General features: G+C 48.4%; 2 protein-coding genes and 1 non-coding gene across 11 annotated transcripts in view; all 3 read right to left on the reverse strand.

The window, feature by feature from the left end:
- RNF111 (ring finger protein 111) overlaps positions 1-9,360 on the reverse strand; it is a 42,347-nt gene extending 32,987 nt beyond the window's left edge. For 5 of the 9 annotated variants that reach the window (XM_054077423.1, XM_054077421.1, XM_054077427.1 and 2 more), the window contains exons 1-2: positions 9,230-9,244; positions 2,346-2,475 (exon numbers count right to left, since the gene is read on the reverse strand). In XM_054077423.1, coding sequence (XP_053933398.1) covers positions 2,346-2,404 — 59 coding nt within the window. In that variant the 5' untranslated portion in view covers positions 2,405-2,475; positions 9,230-9,244. Of the gene's footprint in view, positions 1-2,345; positions 2,476-8,786; positions 9,103-9,229 lie in introns of those variants that run through there. The other 4 variants (XM_054077420.1, XM_054077424.1, XM_054077425.1 and 1 more) reach the window with 4 other exon arrangements.
- A 4,421-nt stretch (positions 9,361-13,781) lies between these two features.
- TRNAM-CAU (transfer RNA methionine (anticodon CAU)) lies at positions 13,782-13,853 on the reverse strand. Its single transcript has one exon. It is a non-coding gene; the product is annotated as a tRNA-Met (tRNA).
- A 1,246-nt stretch (positions 13,854-15,099) lies between these two features.
- The window catches only part of LOC104054369 (alpha-2,8-sialyltransferase 8E-like), a 34,506-nt gene continuing 28,855 nt past the window's right edge, over positions 15,100-20,750 (reverse strand). Inside the window, exons 3-9 of the mRNA XM_054078022.1 lie at positions 20,075-20,216; positions 19,700-19,768; positions 19,435-19,521; positions 18,371-18,515; positions 17,604-17,716; positions 17,267-17,353; positions 15,100-15,725 (exon numbers count right to left, since the gene is read on the reverse strand). Of these exons, the coding sequence (XP_053933997.1) occupies positions 15,266-15,725; positions 17,267-17,353; positions 17,604-17,716; positions 18,371-18,515; positions 19,435-19,521; positions 19,700-19,768; positions 20,075-20,216 (1,103 nt within the window). The 3' untranslated portion in view covers positions 15,100-15,265. The remainder of the gene's footprint in view (positions 15,726-17,266; positions 17,354-17,603; positions 17,717-18,370; positions 18,516-19,434; positions 19,522-19,699; positions 19,769-20,074; positions 20,217-20,750) is intronic.

Genomic DNA, 20,750 nt, shown 5'->3' on the forward strand with positions numbered 1-20,750 from the left:
AGTTACCCAAGTTTCAGCTAAATAGATCTAATACTTAGCCATCAACTACACTGCATGCTTACATACGGCCTACGTGTTCCCTGTATCTATTTATATGGATAGTAAATACCTTGAACATAACACATAGTACAGTGACACCTGAAAGATAAAAATTGGTTAGAATTCATGGTTGTTTTCTGACATAAAAAGGAATCAAACAGAAGGGATTTTGACCCTAACTAATTTGGGGTAAAGTAATAGAAACCCATTTATTAACACAGGTTTCTTTAAAACAATAGATCCATCTCCAACCTCCTTCATGTGCCAACTCTGCCTTCTGTTTGAATTTCCAGAAGTAACTGCCAGAAGAATTTGGTTCACCCTGTGATAGCCACTGACGCACTCTACCGTAAGTAGTATCCCTTTTTCATCACTCAGATGAATAAGGCCATGGGAGGCATTTGACACTTATATAGCAGTTAAACACTCCCTCTTTTCGCCCTCCTCCACTGCTTGTTTGAAGGAACATCTCCTGTGCTCTTCCTGAAGGAATGTTTATGCACTGAACCAGAACAAAGAGCTGACCAACCTAAAAAATGAATTCCCCAACCAGATCAGACACCAATCAAATTCATCACACAAGCACAAAAACAGCTACACCTGGCTTACAGAAGGTTGTGCTGAACTACCCAGGAGGCCAGTTAAGAAAAATACGTGAAATTATACCTTCTGTGGAAATGAGGCTCCTTAAGCAGCACAGCTGGAATAGGCATGAAGCCACAAAAAAAGGCTAAGGTAGCCACAGCAAGGCCTGTGGCTGGCTAAGTAGCATTGCCTCCTCAGCTCCGTAACCTTCTGCCCGAACCTCCAGTTCTTCAAAACGCTAGCGCATTCTTACATCTGGGGCTAACATTTAAAGTTCCCGTGTATTTTGTCACAGAATAAATCACTATAAGATTGAGACTACAGAACAGAGTCGAATCAACATTTTTGAGATCATTTCACAAACTGATGTTTTAGAAAGCAGCTGTGAGCTAGCTGCTCCTAAAAGACTGATGAATGACTTACTCCAGTTTGCAATGGGTATAAACTGACGCCTTATCCCAGGCAGCCTGTGTTCTCTTCATAGCCATAAGCAACCAATTTCATTGTTCAAGTGATAAAATCTGGAATTAAAAATTTGCACAAGGCATAGATGCTGCAGCACTAACATCTAAAGAAGCTGCAAGTTCACTCAATCTTCCTGGAGATCAAGAATCTTGCGGTTCCTAGAGCTCCAGGTGAAAAGATCCATTTGAGCCTTCTCCCTGGAAATCCTACACACATTTGTAACGATTACTATCAAATGTGAGGACTACATGCTGTGACAACTAAGAAAGTGTTGCTGTTTGCTGCTGGAATTACAGCACATAGGTCAACAGCTAACTGCACACATGTTGCACTAAACCTCCTCTTGTCACCGTATGTTCTTTACTTTCTGTAGGAGATATTTCTTATTTTCAAGTGTTAGATGGAAGACTGTTGCGTCCTGGACAATATATATTTGTTGCAATAACTTCTAGTAGAATGCACTGTATAGGGCTACCCTCTTCTCTAGGACTGAAACAAAGAAGCTGCAAAATTGGAAAGAAAAAAAAAACCACCTTGGAACAAATATTAAACACATAAATAGTGCACACAGTAAACAAAGAAGCCTGTATTAAAGCCATGAATTACAATTTCTACCTTTATCTGCTCCTGACAGCTTCTGAGGAAAATACCACCTCTCTCATGTTCCTCCTTACGCACGTACTTAACCCTCACATACATGACATACAGGCACTGTCTTTCTTTGGAAAAATTAAGACCGAGACTTCCATTTTATAAAATTTCTAACAAGGACAGGAAATCAGAATTCAAACCTGTTACAAGCACGCAGGGAACACGCAGTACACAGCCTTTTGCTTATCCTCAAAAGGTGACCTTAAGGCAATACTTTTGGTCTGTTATTTATGCACCTCTGTTTTACAAAAATGCAACACTCAATCTTTTCCACGGCTCAAAAAGCAAGTCAGCCTCTCCCATAATAACCCTCTATTTTATCACAAGTTGGTTTTTTTTAAAAAAAACCACAAAATATTGTGATTTAGGGGAAAAAAAAAGTTAATTTATCCAGAGAGCTTATTGTTTTCAAACACAATCGTAACTTAATATTATGTACTACATGCTTAGCGTATATATAACAGTTTCCTGTCCTTTTAACATGATAAACTAAGGGGACGATTTTATTGAATTCTGAAGCTTTCTTAAGAAAGAAAAATCTGAACATTTTCTCATTACAAGAGCACAATCATCAGCTGGTTTACAAAGGACTCCATTCTACTCACTGGAGTGTTTTGGTTCCACTCCCCTTTTTATTCTTAAACTCCAGTGTGGAAATCTCCATCAGTATGTAGGTTCTGCATTCTGAAAGTGATTATCTTTGTAGAAGCTCTGTTTACTGCAGCAGAGAGGCCACTGTGATGAAATACACATAGAGCTATGTAAGTTAGAGCAGAAAAAAAGTTAGAGCAGGAAAGTTTACACTTTAAGACACCTGAAGCTACTGTAGGATGACAAAACCCCTAAACCGTGACATGGTGAAAACTAGTGAAAAAAGACAGAAGCTGGAAGAAGAGCATATCATTTAACTAGATTCCAGTCCATTGTTAAGTATTTTCAGCAGTTAGGCATAAGAAATATCCACACTACATATATTTCCAACGCTTTTACACAGAAGACAAAGTTTAAGAGGAACTACAAAAATATCACTCAAATAATTAAGACTCCTTCGAATGAGATTACCTGCTGTTAGACATTTAGAAGATCCTATAAAATCTCCCTCTAATTAAAAGTAGTGCTCAGAAGCTTTGTAAAAAAAGCAGCAAGATGCAGTAAGGAAGCTCAATGAGCATCATGTTCTTCCTTCCTAACCAAAACATTTGCCTTTTAACTTAACAGGAAAAATGCGGTAGTACCCTCTTTGAAGATTCAATGAACGCCTGTTTGTTACCTGGAAAGTATAAATAACTATTCTTAGTCCCCCTCTAAAGTGCATGACTTGATTCATAAACATGAAATGTACGTGACTGTTATCCATTCATGCCACAAATTAAAGACTTTTGACATTAATCATGCCAGTCGGCACAAGAAAATTCATGCAAACTGGAGGAAGTCCCTTGAAATTGCTAAGACAAAAAACAAGCTCAAAGGTCAAGATCCTTAAAGTAAAGAAGTTTATGATCACTTATAAACGCAGAATATATTTGAATTATAAGATCAAGCACAGTATTTCGTCATTAAGAATTCATTCCATTACTAGCAATCAAAAAGTATGATAGCATTAAAGCACTGTAAAACAGCAAAATGGTTCATTACACAATATTAACTCAAAATTATGATGCAAACTCAGTTGATGAATACATGTAATCTAATATCAGTACTTTGAAAATGCATTTTCAGTTACATTTTACAATACAGTCAACTCCACCATCAAGAAGCAACCTCCTTTCTAGGTGTCAAAAAGCACCTTGATCACCTCTCTCAAGCTTGGCTACAGTACGCACACAGTGCTTTGACACAAGGCCAACCAACCACTTTGCAGAAAATGCCTGTCTTAAGAACACGCTTCTTATACAGCCCCAAATTACTGATCTCTGTCCTGTTAGCATAATACACGTGCCTAAACCCAGCTAGCCAAATGGTTTCGTCAAGCCAACCTGATGAAAAGCTGTGAACAAACTTCTTTTACAAAGCAGTCTGTAGCCTAGTTCCTTCTTTTCCTCATCTTCAATTTCCCGTTCCTCTCTCTTTACAAGGACATTTTAGTCTTCGTAAAGTAATTTTCACTTCTCTGCTGGTGAGCTCACTCTCCACCACTCAGACCCTAAACACGCTTACAGACAACTTGGGTGTCCAGTAGGGTTGAACCTAGAGGCCAGTGCAGGCAATAATTCTTCCCAGTATGACAGCTCTGAAGACGATCAAGAGCTTCCAGAACATATGATCACCATAATTTCAGAAACAACACAGCAGTTCCACTTCCATAAAAAAACCTGTGCCATCTTAAACCATGTATGTAACCAACCCAAGTGCTCATATATAGAATGATATGAGTCAAGGACATATTTAAGATTGTCTCGGAAAGGAGGTTTTCATTAGTTGCCTTGGTAGTTCCTTAATTCAGTCCTAACACTTGTCTTTGTGCATGTTCACTGAACTTACCATTAACTTAAAACAAACTCCCTCTCCTATGCGGCTTTTATCAGATTTTACTTTTAGCGTTACTTTTACTCTGACAAGCTAGTACTGCAATTGTTTTCAGAAGCAAACCTCACTGCTGAGGTCAGGCATGCACAAAGAAATCTTAGGCTGAGTACAGTGTTCCTACCACAGTCCTTTTTCTGAACTGGCAAACATGGCTACCAAGAGCTTAAAGAACAGAACAGTGAAAGAAAGTAACACACAAGCTGTATTTTGGAACACCAGCAGTCATTTCTTTCCTCTCATTAGGAAGAAATACTTTTATTCTTTCAGCAAGGCTCTTCTGTTAAATGAATCCAGATATCAAGGGGCAGGATAATGAAAAAGCTTGTAAAATTCATACAAGACCTTCAGCAGCAAAACTGAGATAACGTAAGTACTACTACTTCCCTTTCTCAAAGGCATAGCGCCAAACAAGGCCAATTCACGCATGACCCTGATGCAATGGAGGTTGACAGAGCACTCAAATCCATTTGAGAAGCTGCACCCCCAACACAATCCCATGAAGATCAAATCTCAGTGCTATCATGCCCTGCTCCAACAAAAATAAAGAACTCACTGAGCAGTTCATGGGAAAAAACCCACTCGTTAGCCTAGAAGAGGTAGTCATACCCTATTCATTTCAAGCAGGGACAACCTGTACAATGCAGAGTAAGTAGCAAGGACACAAATGTCCAATATTCAGTTCCACTATCAGCAAAACAAGTGCAATCAGATTTTGAAACTTTATTACACTCTTCTTCATTTTCACCACTTTGTGAGACACAATATATTCTTTTAAAGCTTGCTTTAACTACTAAGTTTTAGTAGGCTGTATATTGGCCTTGTAATCTTTGAGGGAAACAAAGCAATTGATAGTTAAAGATCTAAGCATCTTTAAAAAACAGCAACAATCAGTAGGTAATCTGAAACTATTACATTTGCTTTGATATTACATAGCCTTAAACACCTTTTTATTCACAGGTCAATATGAAATACCATTACAAACCACTGTGTTTCCTTTGTTTGCTTTAATGCAGCCACAGCAACGACAGATACTCCAGTTTTAGAATGACAAAATTACCTGAGAACTCTCCGAGCAGAATACTTATCTTTTGCCCTGCAGAAAGGTACAGTATTTCAGTATAACATGTGTAGTATTGCTTACTAACTGCATGGTAATGTTCTGGAGATGGGCTCTTGCCTATGATCTCCCAAAGACACACCCAGGCCAGGCAGAAGAGTCTCTCTGTGCATTTCAGAGGGGTGCTACAGTTACCTGAGCCACTGCAACATAGGCAGCTTACTCACTCCTTGCAGCCAATTCTTCGAACCAGCACTGGTTTGGAAAGTTTACTCTTAGAGTGAAACAACATTATTTCAAATACGGTACTACTCTTACTAACTTTGCCAAGCCATCTCAAAGATAAGTCACGCCATTGTAGCTGTACTATGGAGCACTGTAACCAACATTTTCCACCCTCTGGACCAGCAAAGTCTCTTCATTTTACTTCTGAAAAAAATCCCCAAGATCTTCAAGGTTTGTTTCCTCATGAATAAGCCAATACAGATCAGTAAAGTAATTACCTTGCGATGGAAATATCAGGCCACCTACAGAATGCCTCTGTTACACCACATAACCACCACTGTGTTCTTAGGGAGAGGCTACTGAAAGAGTCTGTCTCTCATCTTCTAACAGAACGCAGATCTACGGCCTGGCTCCAGCTGAACAGACAGAATGCACGGAGCATGTGCAGCTGGAAGCGCCACAGCTAGATGAGTTGGCAGGCTAAGAGCAATTCTGCCCAGAGTCCTACGAACGACGAGTTAGCTCTCCCGCAGTGCACTATGAATCAGTCCAAGACCATAAGGCACTTACAGAAATCCTAGCAGCAGTCAAGCATCAGCGTTAGCATGCACCCACCAGGGCAAGGAGTCTGTGCGCCTTTGCACAACGGATGCAAGCAGGTGGATTTGACAAACACAGTATTCAGAAGCAAATTCTTCACTCTAGACATTTCATTGCTCCATCCTAGGCTTAAGCTCGGTTAGCTACATTAAGTAAATCACAGTTTTAAGACATAAGCATTATGATTTGGCAATCAAGTATGTTTCGGCTTCAGTGAACTCCAAGACAAACATAACAGCAGCGAACTAGGGAATAAGGAGTCGTAACTTCACAAAAGAATGACAAAATACACTTTTTTATTGGAGCTTAAGATCTTACGTAGGGATTCCACTTCAACTAACTTTAAGAGTACTGTTTCCAGAGACAGCCAGGGAAGTGCAGAGCTACATAGCCATCAAAAATAATTACAAAATTCATTTCTTAGTCCCTCTGGCAGTTTTGAGCTTTGAAGTATGTGTAACTATTCTTAACATAGTGTCATTTTCCTAATGCTTCTTGACAAGACTTTGAGGAGTAAACTAAGACATGGTCTTTGCCACAACTGCTAAAAATAATCTTCTAAGTGAGAGTTACAAAACAAACCATTAGGACAGTTTTATGCTGTTCTTCAGGAAAACTGTGAGAAGTAGGGGATTTTTCAGATATTAAACTGAGTACATCTACCAGATAAGAGGGAAGGACAGTGCAGACTCTCCACTCTTCAGCCAGTAGAGCCAAGTGGCAGAGAGTAAAAGCAAACACTTTATTTGACAACAGCCAAGTATTAGGGCTACACTTCATTGGCAAAGAAATACAGAAGGAAGTCTCTCGCCTCCTCAGATTTCACACTTAATAAAGAAGACATCGCTTGAATTCACAGTAGTTACTTTTCCAAATAGCATGAACTATATAAAACACACAAAACACCAAAATAATCTTGTTAGCTTCATCTTGGGTTGGTGAAAGAAACGTTTTCCTTTCTTCCTTCCCCTCTTTTCTGTTCCAGGTCTCTGTTAGGCTTTAGATCAGGTCATCAAGAAAAACACTGATCCAAACTTAAGCCTGAAGGACACAATTTAGGAGACTGTGCCTGGGAGTAATTATCCTATCCCTGTTGTATGTGTGTCCCATAGGACACTACTCAACATACGCATTTCTAAACATCTTCTCAGTCTCACTGACACGCAAACAGCTAAAGCACTACAGGGCTGGTCGTAAAACTGGCCTAAAGGAGGTTGTGCATTAGTAGAGCTGCAGGGAAGTCTTTATGCAACATCTCCCTACGGCAAATCCATCTCTCTGTACTATCCCCATTGTTTACACATGAATTAAAGAGTCCCGTTCCCTGTCCCATCCCCCCTAGTAATTTCTTCCCCATTTACTCAACTGCCTGACATCCAAGCTTCCATAGTTCATCAGCTAGGGAGGATATCTGTTCAAAAGAATGTCCTCAGCATTAGAGGAAATATACACAACTGAAAGGGAGGAATCATCTTAGGGGAAAAAAAGGCCAACTGAATGTGTTGCAACACGGCCACCTCCACTGCAAGAGCCCAACTGATCTGCTTACCAAGGTCTACAAAGTTACTAATTTGAAGATAAAGCAGATCACCAATACATTTAGATACATTCTTAACACCCTTCCACAAAAGCCACTGTTTCCTAAAACACCTATTTCTGAAAGGTCAGAGTGTTCTCACATCCAGATTTTGAAAGGACACATGAAACCTGCAGGAATACTAAGAGCTGGTATTCACCCTCCAAGTCCCAACACCAGACAAAACCACAGCTGTAGCTGCCAGGCTTCAACCATCAATAAAAATAAACAGATGTTTAAATACACGGGGCTTCAAGATTTCTTAACACAGGAAGCTTGGTGTCTTATATACTTTTATTTAACTAAGTGAAATGCAGAATGTGCACACAGTCTTCCCTGTCTTACGAATTCAATAGGCCATTCATACCATGGATGACAGCACGACACAGGTGACCAGACCTTCTCTTTATCAAACGAACCCAGACCACATCTTTCCCTATCAGCCCCCACACATCAGCAAGGACTGCAAATATGAACGGGCGATAATCTCAGCTAACAGTTTTTTGTTATTTTTTTTTTCACCTCCATCGGGCAGACCCTCTACCAAACAAAAACAAACAAAAAGGAGTAAAACCATTTAAATTGGTGGAAAACTACTTTCATAGCAAGGACCACAGGTTTGTTAACGATAAGAAGCTTTAATTTCTGTCTTAGAGAGTGACAAAATATTCCAATTCTTTAAAGGTTAATTTTCCTCAAAAATGTAAGTTTCCAGAATTAATCCGTCCTTGGAATTTTCTACTGGTTACAAGGACAACGTAAGGCCTGATTTCATTGCCTGAAAACACAGATTTCCCTTATTAGTTTATAATACGGATATTATTATGATTCTATTAGTTTACATATACAGATATACGAAAAATGCTACCAAAGTCTCCATGCCGAGTGGTCAATTTTTTTTTTTTTTTAAATAATCTGTTTTATAGCGATCACATTAAAATTAGAGAATCATAGAATAGTTCGGGTTGGAAGAGACCTTAAAGATCATCCCGTTCCAACGCCCCTGCCACGGAGAGGGACACCCCACTAGATCAAATGAAGTTGAGCTATTCCAGATCTTACCTTCCCTGCTAAATCGCCTTTCGGAGGAGCACCCGAGTCGTGCAAACCGAGGGTGTCATTTACCCAGCTAAAGCAGTCGGGCCTGGCTTAGGCCTTCACAGAACCGCTTCGAGCCCTGGAAGAGCTTAACCAAGCCGCGGAAACCCCCACGAAGGCCGGCTCAGCGCTAATCGCTGAATCACAGGCTCAAAGGAGCGCACGGACGCCCGGGTCGTTCGGCGAGAGCTGCGGCCCCGGCCCGCACCTCCGGGCGAGATCCCCCCCCCCCATTCACCAGGGGAACCCGCCGCACAACGACTTGTTTTTCTACCCGGGACGAGCAGACGGGGCCCGGCCCCGCCCCCAGACCGAACCCGGGGCGGCAGCGGGAGAATCCCCGGCGGGTCCCGGATCGGCCCTGCGGCGGGGCTCTGTGCGCCACCGGGGCGGGGGGCGGCCCGTACCTGCCAGAGGGGCCCGTCCCGGCCCAGGCCCCGCCGGGCCCGCACACGGCGCCGAGCAGGCGATGTCCCGGTGCTGCGCAGCCCCCGCCGCTCCCTCCCCGCGCAGCGCAGCGCGACACCCCGCGACGCTTTACGGCACCCGCAAAGCGCAGCCGCGCGCCCCGCCCCTCTGCGCAGGGCGGCCCCTGCCGGCCGCGACAGGAATTGCCGCGCCTCCCCCACCCCACCGCAGCGCCGCGCCGCGCCGCCTGCCGGCCGCGAGTGGAACCAACCTGGGCCAGGGCCCCCCCGCGCTCCTAGGGAAGAAATTCCTCATGTCCAGTCTAAACCTGCCCCTCTCCAGTTTATACCCGCTCCCCCTCGTCCTGTTAGCACAAGCCTTTGTGAGCAGCTCCTCCCCAGCTTTCCTGGAGACCCTTCAGGTACTGGAAGGTCACTGGAAGGTCTCCCCGCAGCCTCCTCCTCTCCAGGCTGAATAACCCCAACTGTCCTCGTTGGGAGGTGCTCCCGCCCTCCCATCATCCCTGCTGCCGCCCCCCTAAGTGCACGTTGCAGCTCCTGTTGAGCTTCTCATCCCCAGCACCCCAAGTCCTCTGCAAGGCCGCTCTGTCACATCATCATTCGAGGGGGAGACGCTGGGGAGGAGAAGCCCCACACGAGCTGCAATGCGGCCTCGCAGCCCAGAAAGCAGCCGTGTCCTGGGCTGCACCCAGAGTAGTGGGACCAGCAGGGACGGAGGGGATTCCTCCCCTCTGCTCCGCTTTGTGAGACCCACCTGAGCCCTGTGAGTCCTCAGCACAGGGAGGACACCATCAGTTTGGTATCAGGAATTACTGAAAGCAAAGTTTGAAACTGTAAACCTGAGAACTGGGACAAGACTCGGAGCCTTTTCAGGGAAAAAGGACTCCTGCTGATTTCAGTTAATCTAGCATCAGCTGGGAGATAGTCATTCCCTGGTAAAACATATTTCCTTAGAAAAGCAGTGGGTATGTAGACTAGTTTTAGGCAAAGAACTGTGTAAATCCTCAAACAATGTTCTTTTTTTTCAATTATCCAAACACATACGCAGACTCCCTTCAGGTTCTCTCCTGACCTAAACCAGCTACATCTTACAAGATGGATTGATAGGATGAGATAATTAAATATACAAACCATCTGCAGCAAAACGTATCAATTAATTCTCACAAGCCAAATGTCTCACTGTCTTTAAAAAAGAGTTTGATCCATGCTGTAACAACTAACTTTGAGGTAGTTGGCACCCAAAGTAGAACCTAAAATACTGCGTTAGGAACTGAGGATTTCTGAAGCAAGCAGACCAAAGCCTAAATGTAAGAGTGAAAGCACGCATTGCAAAAAAATCAGTTTTGAAACAAGCAATATGTTAAGCAGAGAACCGCATACAGCTTTGCTGATAAAAAAGGCGTAGAAGAGCAACGTGCCTCATTTAGACAGGATCCTGCTTAATTGCAGGCACTTTATTTGGAGGTGACTGATAGGAGGTGACCGGTTCAGGCAACTGTTCCCGTCACTGGAAACAAACACCAGTGCGCACTTGTCTGCGCTTCAACTGCAGCACTAAATCTGGTGGCCCGGGCCACCCAAGGTGTAAAGCAGAGCATCAACACACACACACCGATGCGTGCACACAGACACGTGGATGTGCTGGACTTGTCCCACTTGCACACCCCTGCCCTCCTGCCGCGGCTGTAACCGCTTGGCTCTCCAACACCCAAACACGTGCAGACTGTCTGTAGTTCCGTCCTCTGTTGAATGCTCTGGGGAAAGGACCTGGTGGAAACCGGCTGTAGAGAGCAGGGTGGCAGTGCCCTTCCCAAAGAGGTTGTGCCGCCACGTGTGGTGTTTCCCTGCTGGCTGCTGCCTGCGACGGTGCTGCCCGCCCTCACCCACCCACAGTGCATTCGCTGGGTCTGTCGGGAGCGCCTGAGCCCAGCTCCTGCGTCCCCTCCCGCTTGGAACGCCCCAAGCTGCCCCCCTGCCCCAAGCCCACCGTGCCCAGCGCCCAGAACCTCTGCGACCTCACCGGGCAGCCACGGGCACTGCCAGCAGCGCCACAGGCAGTCTGTCGGCTGCTGCCCCAGTGGCAACAATCCCTCAGTTGTTGCAGTGCCATGTGTTACAGGAACCATGAATGTTCTCCTCGTCCTGCTGGCCCTGTGCGGGCCCGCACGAGGGACACCTGCGAGTGAGTGGCCCCGGGCTGCGGGAGGGAGCTCGGGCAGCTGGGATGGGGATGACTGAGGGCGCCCGCTTGTCTCTTGTGGCTACGCCACAACATCCCCGACCCCGTGGGGGAGGCGCCATCCCTTGCCAGCGCCCTGGCTGCTGGCACGGCTCCTCTGCGGGGCTAAAGCAGAGACAGGGGTGGACTACCACCCGCCTGCCCCACGGGCTTCCCTGGCCGTGTGCTCCGTGCCGCCCTGTCAGGAGAGAAGGTGGCTGAGCTTCAGCCCCAGCAGCAGTGACACCTCCAGCAGGGCACTCAGGAGTTTCTGTTTTTCACAGGACCTGTGGACTCCCGCCCTTGGATTATGATGGCTCTGGCATGTCCCATGTCGTTGGGGGCAGAGATGCCCAGCCGGGGGCCTGGCCCTGGATCGTCAGCATCCAGAGCCCCTGGGAAGCAGGCACGGGGCACTTTCTGAATAACTTAAAATCCTTTTGTTGACCAACTGATGATTGAGAGTTAACAGATAGGAGCTAATTTACTTTTGTGATCCTGTTCAATAAATTGTAAATTGCTGCTAAATCAAAGTCTCAACCGATTCCACCCGCAAAAAGCCCTTCAGCCCGCACGATGCTGGGAGTTAGTCCCTCTCCACATGTCATGCTGGGACCTGGAGTACTTCCTGCTGCAGCGTGCCAGAAGCTGCAATCCCTCACGCTACAATATGTGGGGAGCTGGAGCTCTTCACCCCACTGCAGGCTGCAGGCTGGTGTCCTTTGCTCCGTGGTGTGCTGAGAGATGGAGTCCTGATTGAAAGATCTTTCCCGACCAAGCCGTTCTATGCTTCTATGGAGTGGACAGGTACAATCGGACTTGATCTTTCATCAAGTTGGAAAAGGCCTTTTCCAACCAAGGGATTCTAGGAGTCTGTCTCATGGCGTGCCTGGAGTTGGAGCCCATACCTGCACAGCATGCTGACAGCATGAGTTCTTCTCCCCTTGTCATGCTGGGAACTGTCGTCCTCCACCCCACAGTGTGCTGGAAGAGGAGGCAGGGAGTTGAGTCCTTTGCTCCACAGCACGCTGAGTTTTGGAGCCCATCACCCTGCAGTGTGCCGGCAGCTGGAGCCCTTCACCCTGCGCCACGCTAGCACCTGGAGCCCTTCACAGCACGCTGTGATGGACGCTTGCATCGTTCCCCGTGCAGCGTGCTCCCACGGGAGTCCTCTTCCCCACGGCACGCTGAGAGCCGGGGCGCTTTGCCCAGCGGCAGTTCTGGGAGCCGGAGTCCACCACTCTACGATGTGCTGCGGCTGGAGTCATTGCACAAGCAGCATGCTTGGAGCTGGAGTCCTTGGAGCCGGCCCCGCGGCGGGGCTCTGTGCGCCACCGGGGCAGGGGGCGGCCCGGCCCCGCCAGAAGGGCCCGGCCCGGCCCAGGCCCCGCCGGGCCCGCACACGGCGCCGAGCGGGCAATGTCCCGCTGCTGCGCAGCCCTCGCCGCTCCCCCCAAGCTCAGCGCAGCGCAGCGCGACACCCCGCGACGCTTTACGGCACCCGCAATGCGCAGCCGCGCGCCGCGCCTCACCCCACCCACCCACCCCCCCTCCCTGCACGGCGCCCTCTGTCGGCCGAGAGTGGAAGCGACCTGTGCCGGGGCCCCCCCCCGCTCTCATTGTGAAGAAATTCCTCCTTATGTCCAGTCTAAACCTGCCCCTCCCCAGTTCGTACCCGCTCCCCCTCGTCCTGTCACCGCAAGCCTTTGTGAACAGCCCCTCCCCTGCTTTCCTGGAGCCCTTTCGGGTACTGGAAGGTCTCCTTCTTTGAACTTCCTCTCCTTCGCACTGGGAAATGGAGTCATTTATCTGGTGGTGTGCTTGGAAACGGATTCCTTTGCACCCCGGCATGGTTGCAGCTGGTATCCGTCACCCCACAGCAGGCTGGGGTCCATCACCTGGATCCCGCTGCGCCTCTCAGCCACAGAGATCAGACTGACAGGCCTGCAGTTCCTTGGACTCTCCCTCCAAATCTTCTTGTCAATGGGTGTGACATCTGCCAGCTTCCAGCCAGGTGGAACTGCCCCGGTCAGCCAGGAGTGCTGGGAGATGATGGAAAGGGTTTGGTGGGCACCTCCACCACCTCCCTTAATACCCACAGGTGGATCCCACCTGTCACTGCACTTTGGATGCTGAGGAGGGAAAGGAGAAAGAAGGTGGCATTGGCAGAGAGAAGGGGCTGAGGGACAGGTCCGGCCACGGCCATGGGTGCCCAGAGAGCAGGAGCAGAGCAGTGCAGTGCAGGGAACGCCTGCTGAAGGATGGAAGGGAGAGAGAGTGGCTGTGATGTATCGGGGGGGGGGATAAAACCTTTAGCAGAGGATGGTTTCGATCCATCGACCTCTGGGTTATGGGCCCAGCACGCTTCCGCTGCGCCACTCTGCTCCCCCGGCCCCCCCCAGCCCTGCCGCACGCTCCCCGCCTCTCACAGCACCAGCGCTCACCTCTTGCCTCCCACCCTTCCCCGGCCCTGACAACACCACCACCGACACAAACCTAGAGGTGGTGCATATAGAATAGACTCACAGAATGGAATCATAGAGTCATTTGGTTGGAAAAGACCTTTGAGTCCAACTGTACCTGTCCCCTACTAACTTGCATCCCTGAGCGCCTCATCTACCTGTCGATTAAGCCCCTCCAGGGATGGTGACTCAACCCCTTCCCTGGGCAGCCCCTGCCAGAGCTGAGAACTCTTTCAGTGAAGAAATTTTTCCTGATATCTACTCTGAACCTGCCCTGGCACACCTTGAGGCCATTTCCTCTTGCCCTATCACCTGTCACTTGGGAGAAGTGACCAACATCCACCTCACTACAACCTCCTTTCCAGGAGCTGCAGAGAGTGATGAGGTCTCCCCTCAGCCTCTTCTCCAGGCTAAACAGCCCCAGGGCCTCAGCTGCTCCCACAACGCCTGTTCTCCAGAGCCTTCTCAGCTCCCTTCCCTTCTCTGGATGCGCTCCAGCCCCTCAATGTCCTTCTTGGAGTGAGGAGCCCAGAACTGAACCCAGGAGTCGAGGCGTGTCCTCAAATACATACACTAATGTAGAACATCTGCCCGGATCCACTGGCAGCCGTGCACATTCAGAGGGATTTGGTGTAGGAGAGGGATTTACATGCTAAAGGAAAGAACTGCCACTCCGTCTCTCACGGGCACAGATACATGCAAGAGATCCTTCCAGCCTGCAATCCACATCAGGTCACTGGCCCGGCTGACAACCCACCCAACTGGGAGGACTGGAGGATTAACTCTGATCTTCAGCGGCACAAATGGGCATCAGCTGCATAGCTCTGACAAATATGCAGAGCTTAATGCTTCAGGCCAAATACTGATACCTAAATAAACAGAGCAGTGACATGAGTCTGATTAAAGCAAACAGAGCTTAAGAAAGAATAAGCAAAGTGCGATAAGTGCTTAATGTGTTGGGGAGTGGTGTTAGGAAAATAAAACCTTTTGAGGTGGGCTACACCAATTCTGCAATGCAGTTAACAAATCTGTGCTGCTGGCAAGAAAGGGAGTTAGTTCCTAGCAATTTAATGATGCATTAAGCACTAACAGATTTCAATCATTGACTCCAAATTAGTTAACATTAAAATGATCTGATGCTAAAGCTACTTACCGAATGGTGACTCTCTAGTGGGACAGTATGGAAAAGAGAAGGAGGCATATTTTTCACCCCTAGAGACTCTAGGTTTGCATCTGGGTCTGCGCGTTCTCACCAGGAGATCCCAGAATGGATAAGAACAACAGCAGACACCATCTGCTTTAGATGCCACATTGCTTTCCCTTTGACGTGGCCCCTTAGCACCGCCCCACGTGCAGCCGAAGGACCCCCTGGAAGTGCATATCCACGTAGTAAGCGAACTCTCTGGGCATGATGTGTATCCTTTGGTTGGGAAGCACGTTGTCGTAGTAATGATGGGGCAGGGCATGGCCATCAGGGTGCAAAGAGAAGGGCCAGAAGCCGTAGAGTGTAATGTGTTCACACAACTCCAGAGCAGCATTCACCAGCATGAAACCTGAGGACAGGCGATAGGTGTGAAAACCACGATCATGCCAGTACTTGCTTAGAGCACTCAGGTACTGAGGGTGGAAGAAGAAGACGTGTGACTGGGACTCAGAGTCCTGTAAGGCATAGAATGCCCGGTAAGAAGCCTCACTGTTGCCAGGGTAGGAGAAAGCTGGGATGAAGAACCAAGTCTTTCCATAGGAAGCTGCTGCCTCCACAAATGGCAGACGCCGGCCATTCAAACCATGAAACCTGTGAGGCAAGAGATGTGGGATGGTCACCCTCTGCCAAACCCATCCTCATTCCCTCCTGCCTCTCCTGTGCCACTTTACCCCAGAGAAGTGAAATATCATAGAATCATGGAATCATTGAGGTTGGAAAAGACCTCTAAGATCATCCAATCCAACTGTCAGTGCAGCCCCACTGTGCCTATTAAACCCTGTCCTGAAGTGCCACTACCACACGCTTTGTGAACCCCTCCAGGGACAGGGACTCCACCCCTGCCCTGGGCAGCCTCAGCCAGGGCCTCACCGCTCTTTCAGTGAAGACATTTTTCCCACCATCCAATCTAAACCTCCCTTGGTGCAACTTGAGGCCATTTCCTCCTGTCCTATCATTTGTTCCTTGGGAGCAGAGCCCAGCACCCACCTGGCTCCAACCTCCTTCTGGGAGCTGCAGAGAGCGATGAGGTCTCCTCTCACCTCCTCCTCTTCTCCAGGCTAAACAGCCCCAGTGCCCTCAGCCCCTACCACAACCCTTGGGCTCCAGACCCTTCCCAGCTCCATCCCCTTCTTTGGATGTGCTCCAGCCCCTCAATGTCCTTCTTGGGTTGAGGGGCCCAGAACTGAGCCCAGGATTCAAGTTGTGGTTTCCCCAGCACCAAGCCCACGGGGCGGTCCCTTCTCTGCTCCTGCTGGCCACACTATTTTTGATACAAGCCTGTGCTACTCTTCACCTCCATTTTCCCCTTCCCTGCACCTTGCAGCTGATCCGAGCTCAGGATTCTCAGGGGCAGCTAACAGAGACCAGAGGGACGGCTGGGAATAGCAAGGTATTTGCTAACATTAGTTGCTTAAAAGCTGGGAAGATATCTTCAAATTTAAAACTTTAGTGGCCTCTCAGCTGATAATTCATGGAGAATGATGTCCCATTACACTGGAGCGGGGGGCTGGGAGGGAATTCATGCCATCTGTCTTTTGAGATCTAGCACACAGACATCTACATTTAAACTAATTGTCTCAATGGCCTTTGTAGTCAGCAGAGAAGAACAAGCAAGCACATCTGGATCACAACTAATCTAGCTTATTTTAGATGTCTGCTGTAGGACAAGCAGCACCTGTTTTCTCCACTAAACATAATAAACATTTATACAGTGAGGATCAGAATGAAATTAAGCAGTTCCCACCAGGGGCCTCCTGCCAGCAGCACTACAGGACACAGCTGAGCCTCTGCCTGTTTGAGATCACCCTTGAGAGGATCGGCTCACTGGAGCGACCAGAAATACTATTAACCTCTAGCTAAAATAATCAACCACAACCAAGTCTTGAACAAACTTTGCCCCAGACTACCCCAAGAGTTGCAGTGTTCCCCGGTCTACCTCCACACCGAGGGGAGAATCTCATGGCAGTAGACAGCAACAGCTATTTTTTGATAGACTTTGCATCACAGCAGAGTTCCATCTGTTTTCTGGGACACAGAGCAGAGGCAAAGATATTGCCTCTTCAAGAACATAGTATGTGGGGGAAAAGAAAGTTAGGAGGCCTCTCCTCCCTTTTTGTTTCCACACCTATTACCGTTTATGAAGGATACTGGGATTCACAGTGACAATGCTTGACTTTCTGCCCACGTCCTCAGGGAAGTCTGCAGATGGCAGGTTAAACCTGATTGAGGGGATAAACAAAGGAAGTCCATGAGAAGTAATGTTCCCTGATCTCCTGAGAACTAATCCATCTCTCCATGACGCTATACCCAGTTCAGGTACACTCCCACCATGCCCCCAGCCCATCACCTTCAACCCCACTCAGAACATTTCTTCTGTCTCCACATTCTCTACCTTCACTCTATTCCCATGAAAGCTCCCTCCTCCTGCTGGTCTCCTACATCTCTCCTGGGTGTGCTTGCAGCAATTACCTGATTACAAACTGGTACCCATCGATTTGAGAGCCACAGCTACTGTTCCTGAGGATTCCTCCATTTCCCACCACAGCACAGGTTTTGTAGAGAAGGTCCTGAAATGGGGATTTCTGTAAAGAACAAAATGTAGAAATTGATAGAATCACAGAATCACAAAATGATTTGGATCGGAAAGGACCTCCAAGCCCATCCACTCCCACCACCTCCCACTGGATCAGGGTCTCTGAGCCCCATCCAGCCTGGCCTTGAACCCCTCCAGGGATGGGGCAGCCCCCACTGCTCTGGGCACCCTGGGCCAGGGCCTCCCCACTCTCACAGCAAAACATTTCTTCATAAGATCTCACCTCAATCTCCCCCCTTTCAGCTCAAAACCGTTTCCCTCATCCCATGCCTGCTCTCCCTGATCAAGAGCCCCAACTAGCTTTCCTGGAGCCCCTTTCAGCACTGGAAGCTGCTCTAAGGTCTCCATGGAGCCTGCTCTCCTCCAGGCTGAACAATCCCAAACTCTCCCAGCCTGTCCTTGGACGGGAGGTGCTCCAGCCCTTGCATCATCTCTGTGGCCTCCTCTGGCCTCACTCCCACAGCTCCATGTCCTCCCTGTGCCAAGGACTCCAGAGCTGGACACAGGCTCCAGGTAATTCACCCACCCTTAGAGAATTACAGTAAAGAGCTACTCCAGATCCTCCAACTGGACACATTCTGGGGTGTACGAGAGAAAAGCATGAGGACAGTGAGTCACATTCCCCATCAAAGAGCACTCCTACCTCTGGCAGGATCTCCAGCAAGCCGCTGCTGACTTTCAAGCTCTTTGAGCGATACCCATCGAAGACAATCTTGGATCCCAGTGGTGTGTTTTCTTGTGTCACAGCCAACCAGGCTGAGGCATTGCAGTAGTGCCCTAGCTGTGTCCTGTGAGAGGAGAAAGCGGAAGGCAGTGAGCAGAGGTCTGAAGGTGGGATGTAGGAGGACTGTAAGAGAATAATAAAGGAGAGAGGGATGAGAATGAGAAGAAAGGGCCAGCTAAGGCGCTACAGTAAAAGAAGTAAAGGATTAGGTGAGCAAGTATCACAGTGTAAATGGGAAGCGAGCTTGGGAAAGCACAGGTAACACAAACAAAGCGTTGTGTCACCCACTCTCTGTTCACCTATCTCCAGATATCTTTCATTTACTTCTTCCTCACCCACATACATTTTGAGAAGTGAGGCCCTGGCCCAGGTTGCCCAGAGCAGTGGTGGCTGCCCCATCCCTGGAAATGTTCAAGGCCGGATTGGATGGGGCTTGGAGCCCCTGATCCAGTGGGAGGTGTCCCTGCCCATGGTGGGGGAGCTGGGACCTGATGGGCTTTGAGGTCCTTCCCACTCAAACCATCCCATGATTCTATGATTTTTCATGATGGGCAAATGACCATGGAGTAGAAAGAGCAAGAGTCAAAACCCTGCCAGAAGCTGCTCCACCAGCATCACAACCTCTGCCAAGACCAGGCTGAGCATCCTCCCTGTCAGGCACTGGGTAGTGACAGCACACAGTTACATCCCGTGAGGAGCAGCATGTGCGTGTAACTGTGCCCCCATGTGTTGCTGTGTGCACTTAGAACTTCTTGGGCCTCTTTGTAGAAGAGCGTTTAGGAATTTGCAGTTGTATGTGGGCATGTTTTAAGTGTCCAACATTTCGGTTTATCTGCTTTGCTACTGATGTTTGATCATGGATGTCGAGTTCACCCATTGTGGGTTAAGCATGTACCATCAGTAAATTAATAAACTGCTTTGGTTGTGATTTTGTTGGAAGTAAGTGAACTGAGTCGTTTTTCCCTGAGCCTGGTGGGCATCACCTGTACTGGGCCAAGGCAGAAGCATTGAAGGTCCAGCGGCAGCTCTGCATTAACTTCACATGTCTCAGGCTCCAGTGCTCACTCACCCTAGGGCAGAAAGAGCTTGTAAGCAACCTGAATGCTCTCACAAAGACTTACTGCAAACAAATGGCTCTCTGTAGCATCCCTTCCATTCCCCTGGACCTTCATTGAGGCCACCAGGTGACTCAGTTTAGCCAGCTGCCTGTCTGCCACGGCCCAGTGTGCTTGTGGCCATGACTCTCACTTCTGAGGTTGCGTCACGTTGCTTAACAGTTCTTGACACAGTTCTGCTTCTGGAACCTTGATGTGAGGTCTGTGAAAAAAAACAAAAGGTTGGACTGAGCCAGGATGGCATATGCTCACCCAGCATTCCTCCATCACTCTGCTCCAGATACCCTCTCAGTGTCTCCCCTTGGCCATCCCATCACCCTGCCTGCAACTATGCCCACCCTGAGATACCCACCTGAAACTGGCATCATTGCATCCCTTCCCTACAGTATCTCCACTCCTACCCTACTGATTCCTCCCCTGGAGGTCTCCTGGAGTGACCCTTTGTGTTCTCACCTCCTTGCCAGGATGGAGGGGACCCTATTGCTCAGGGGGCAATTCCCTCACTCACCGGTCATTCAACACCAGAAACCACATGGAGACAAGCGAGGCTGCAGTTGCAACCAGCAGCACGACCCATAGCTTGTGTTTCTTCAGCAGTCCTGGCTTCACATGCTCCTCCCTGCTGATGCTGTTTGGCATTTTGGAGAACGCTTGAGAGAGCAGAAGAAATGAGGAAATTCCATACCTGAGCCAGTCAATGTAAATACCCCTCCCAGGACATCTCTGGCACTGGCCCACACTGAAAGTGCCTGAACTCTTCTGCAAAACAACATCCAACACAAGGAACTGTAGGGGATTCATTTCTCTTGGCCTATACCGAAGCATGCCATGAGGTTATCAGTGGATCCCACTGGACCGTGTTGGAAGGCATCACCCCTCAAGAGCAGTCTGCAGTATTCTTTCTCCTCTGAAGCCCTGATCAGCCATTCCAGGGCAATGATTCCACTGGTATTCTTCCACAGCCTTTGCTCCTTGACATCCTTGGCCCAGGTTGCCCAGAGCAGTGGTGGCTGCTCCTTCCCTGGAGGCATTTTAGGCTGTCTTGAATGGAGCTTGGAGCCCCTGCTCCAGTGGAAGGTGTCCCTGCCCGTGGCAGGGGGTGGGACTGGGTGGGCTATGAGGTCCCTTCCAACCCAAACCATCCCACAATTCTATGATTCCCTCCATCTCATGTCTCTGGCAGT

The sequence above is a fragment of the Cuculus canorus genome, chromosome 12 (genome assembly GCF_017976375.1).
Source record: "Cuculus canorus isolate bCucCan1 chromosome 12, bCucCan1.pri, whole genome shotgun sequence".
Taxonomy (NCBI): Eukaryota; Metazoa; Chordata; class Aves; order Cuculiformes; family Cuculidae; genus Cuculus; species Cuculus canorus.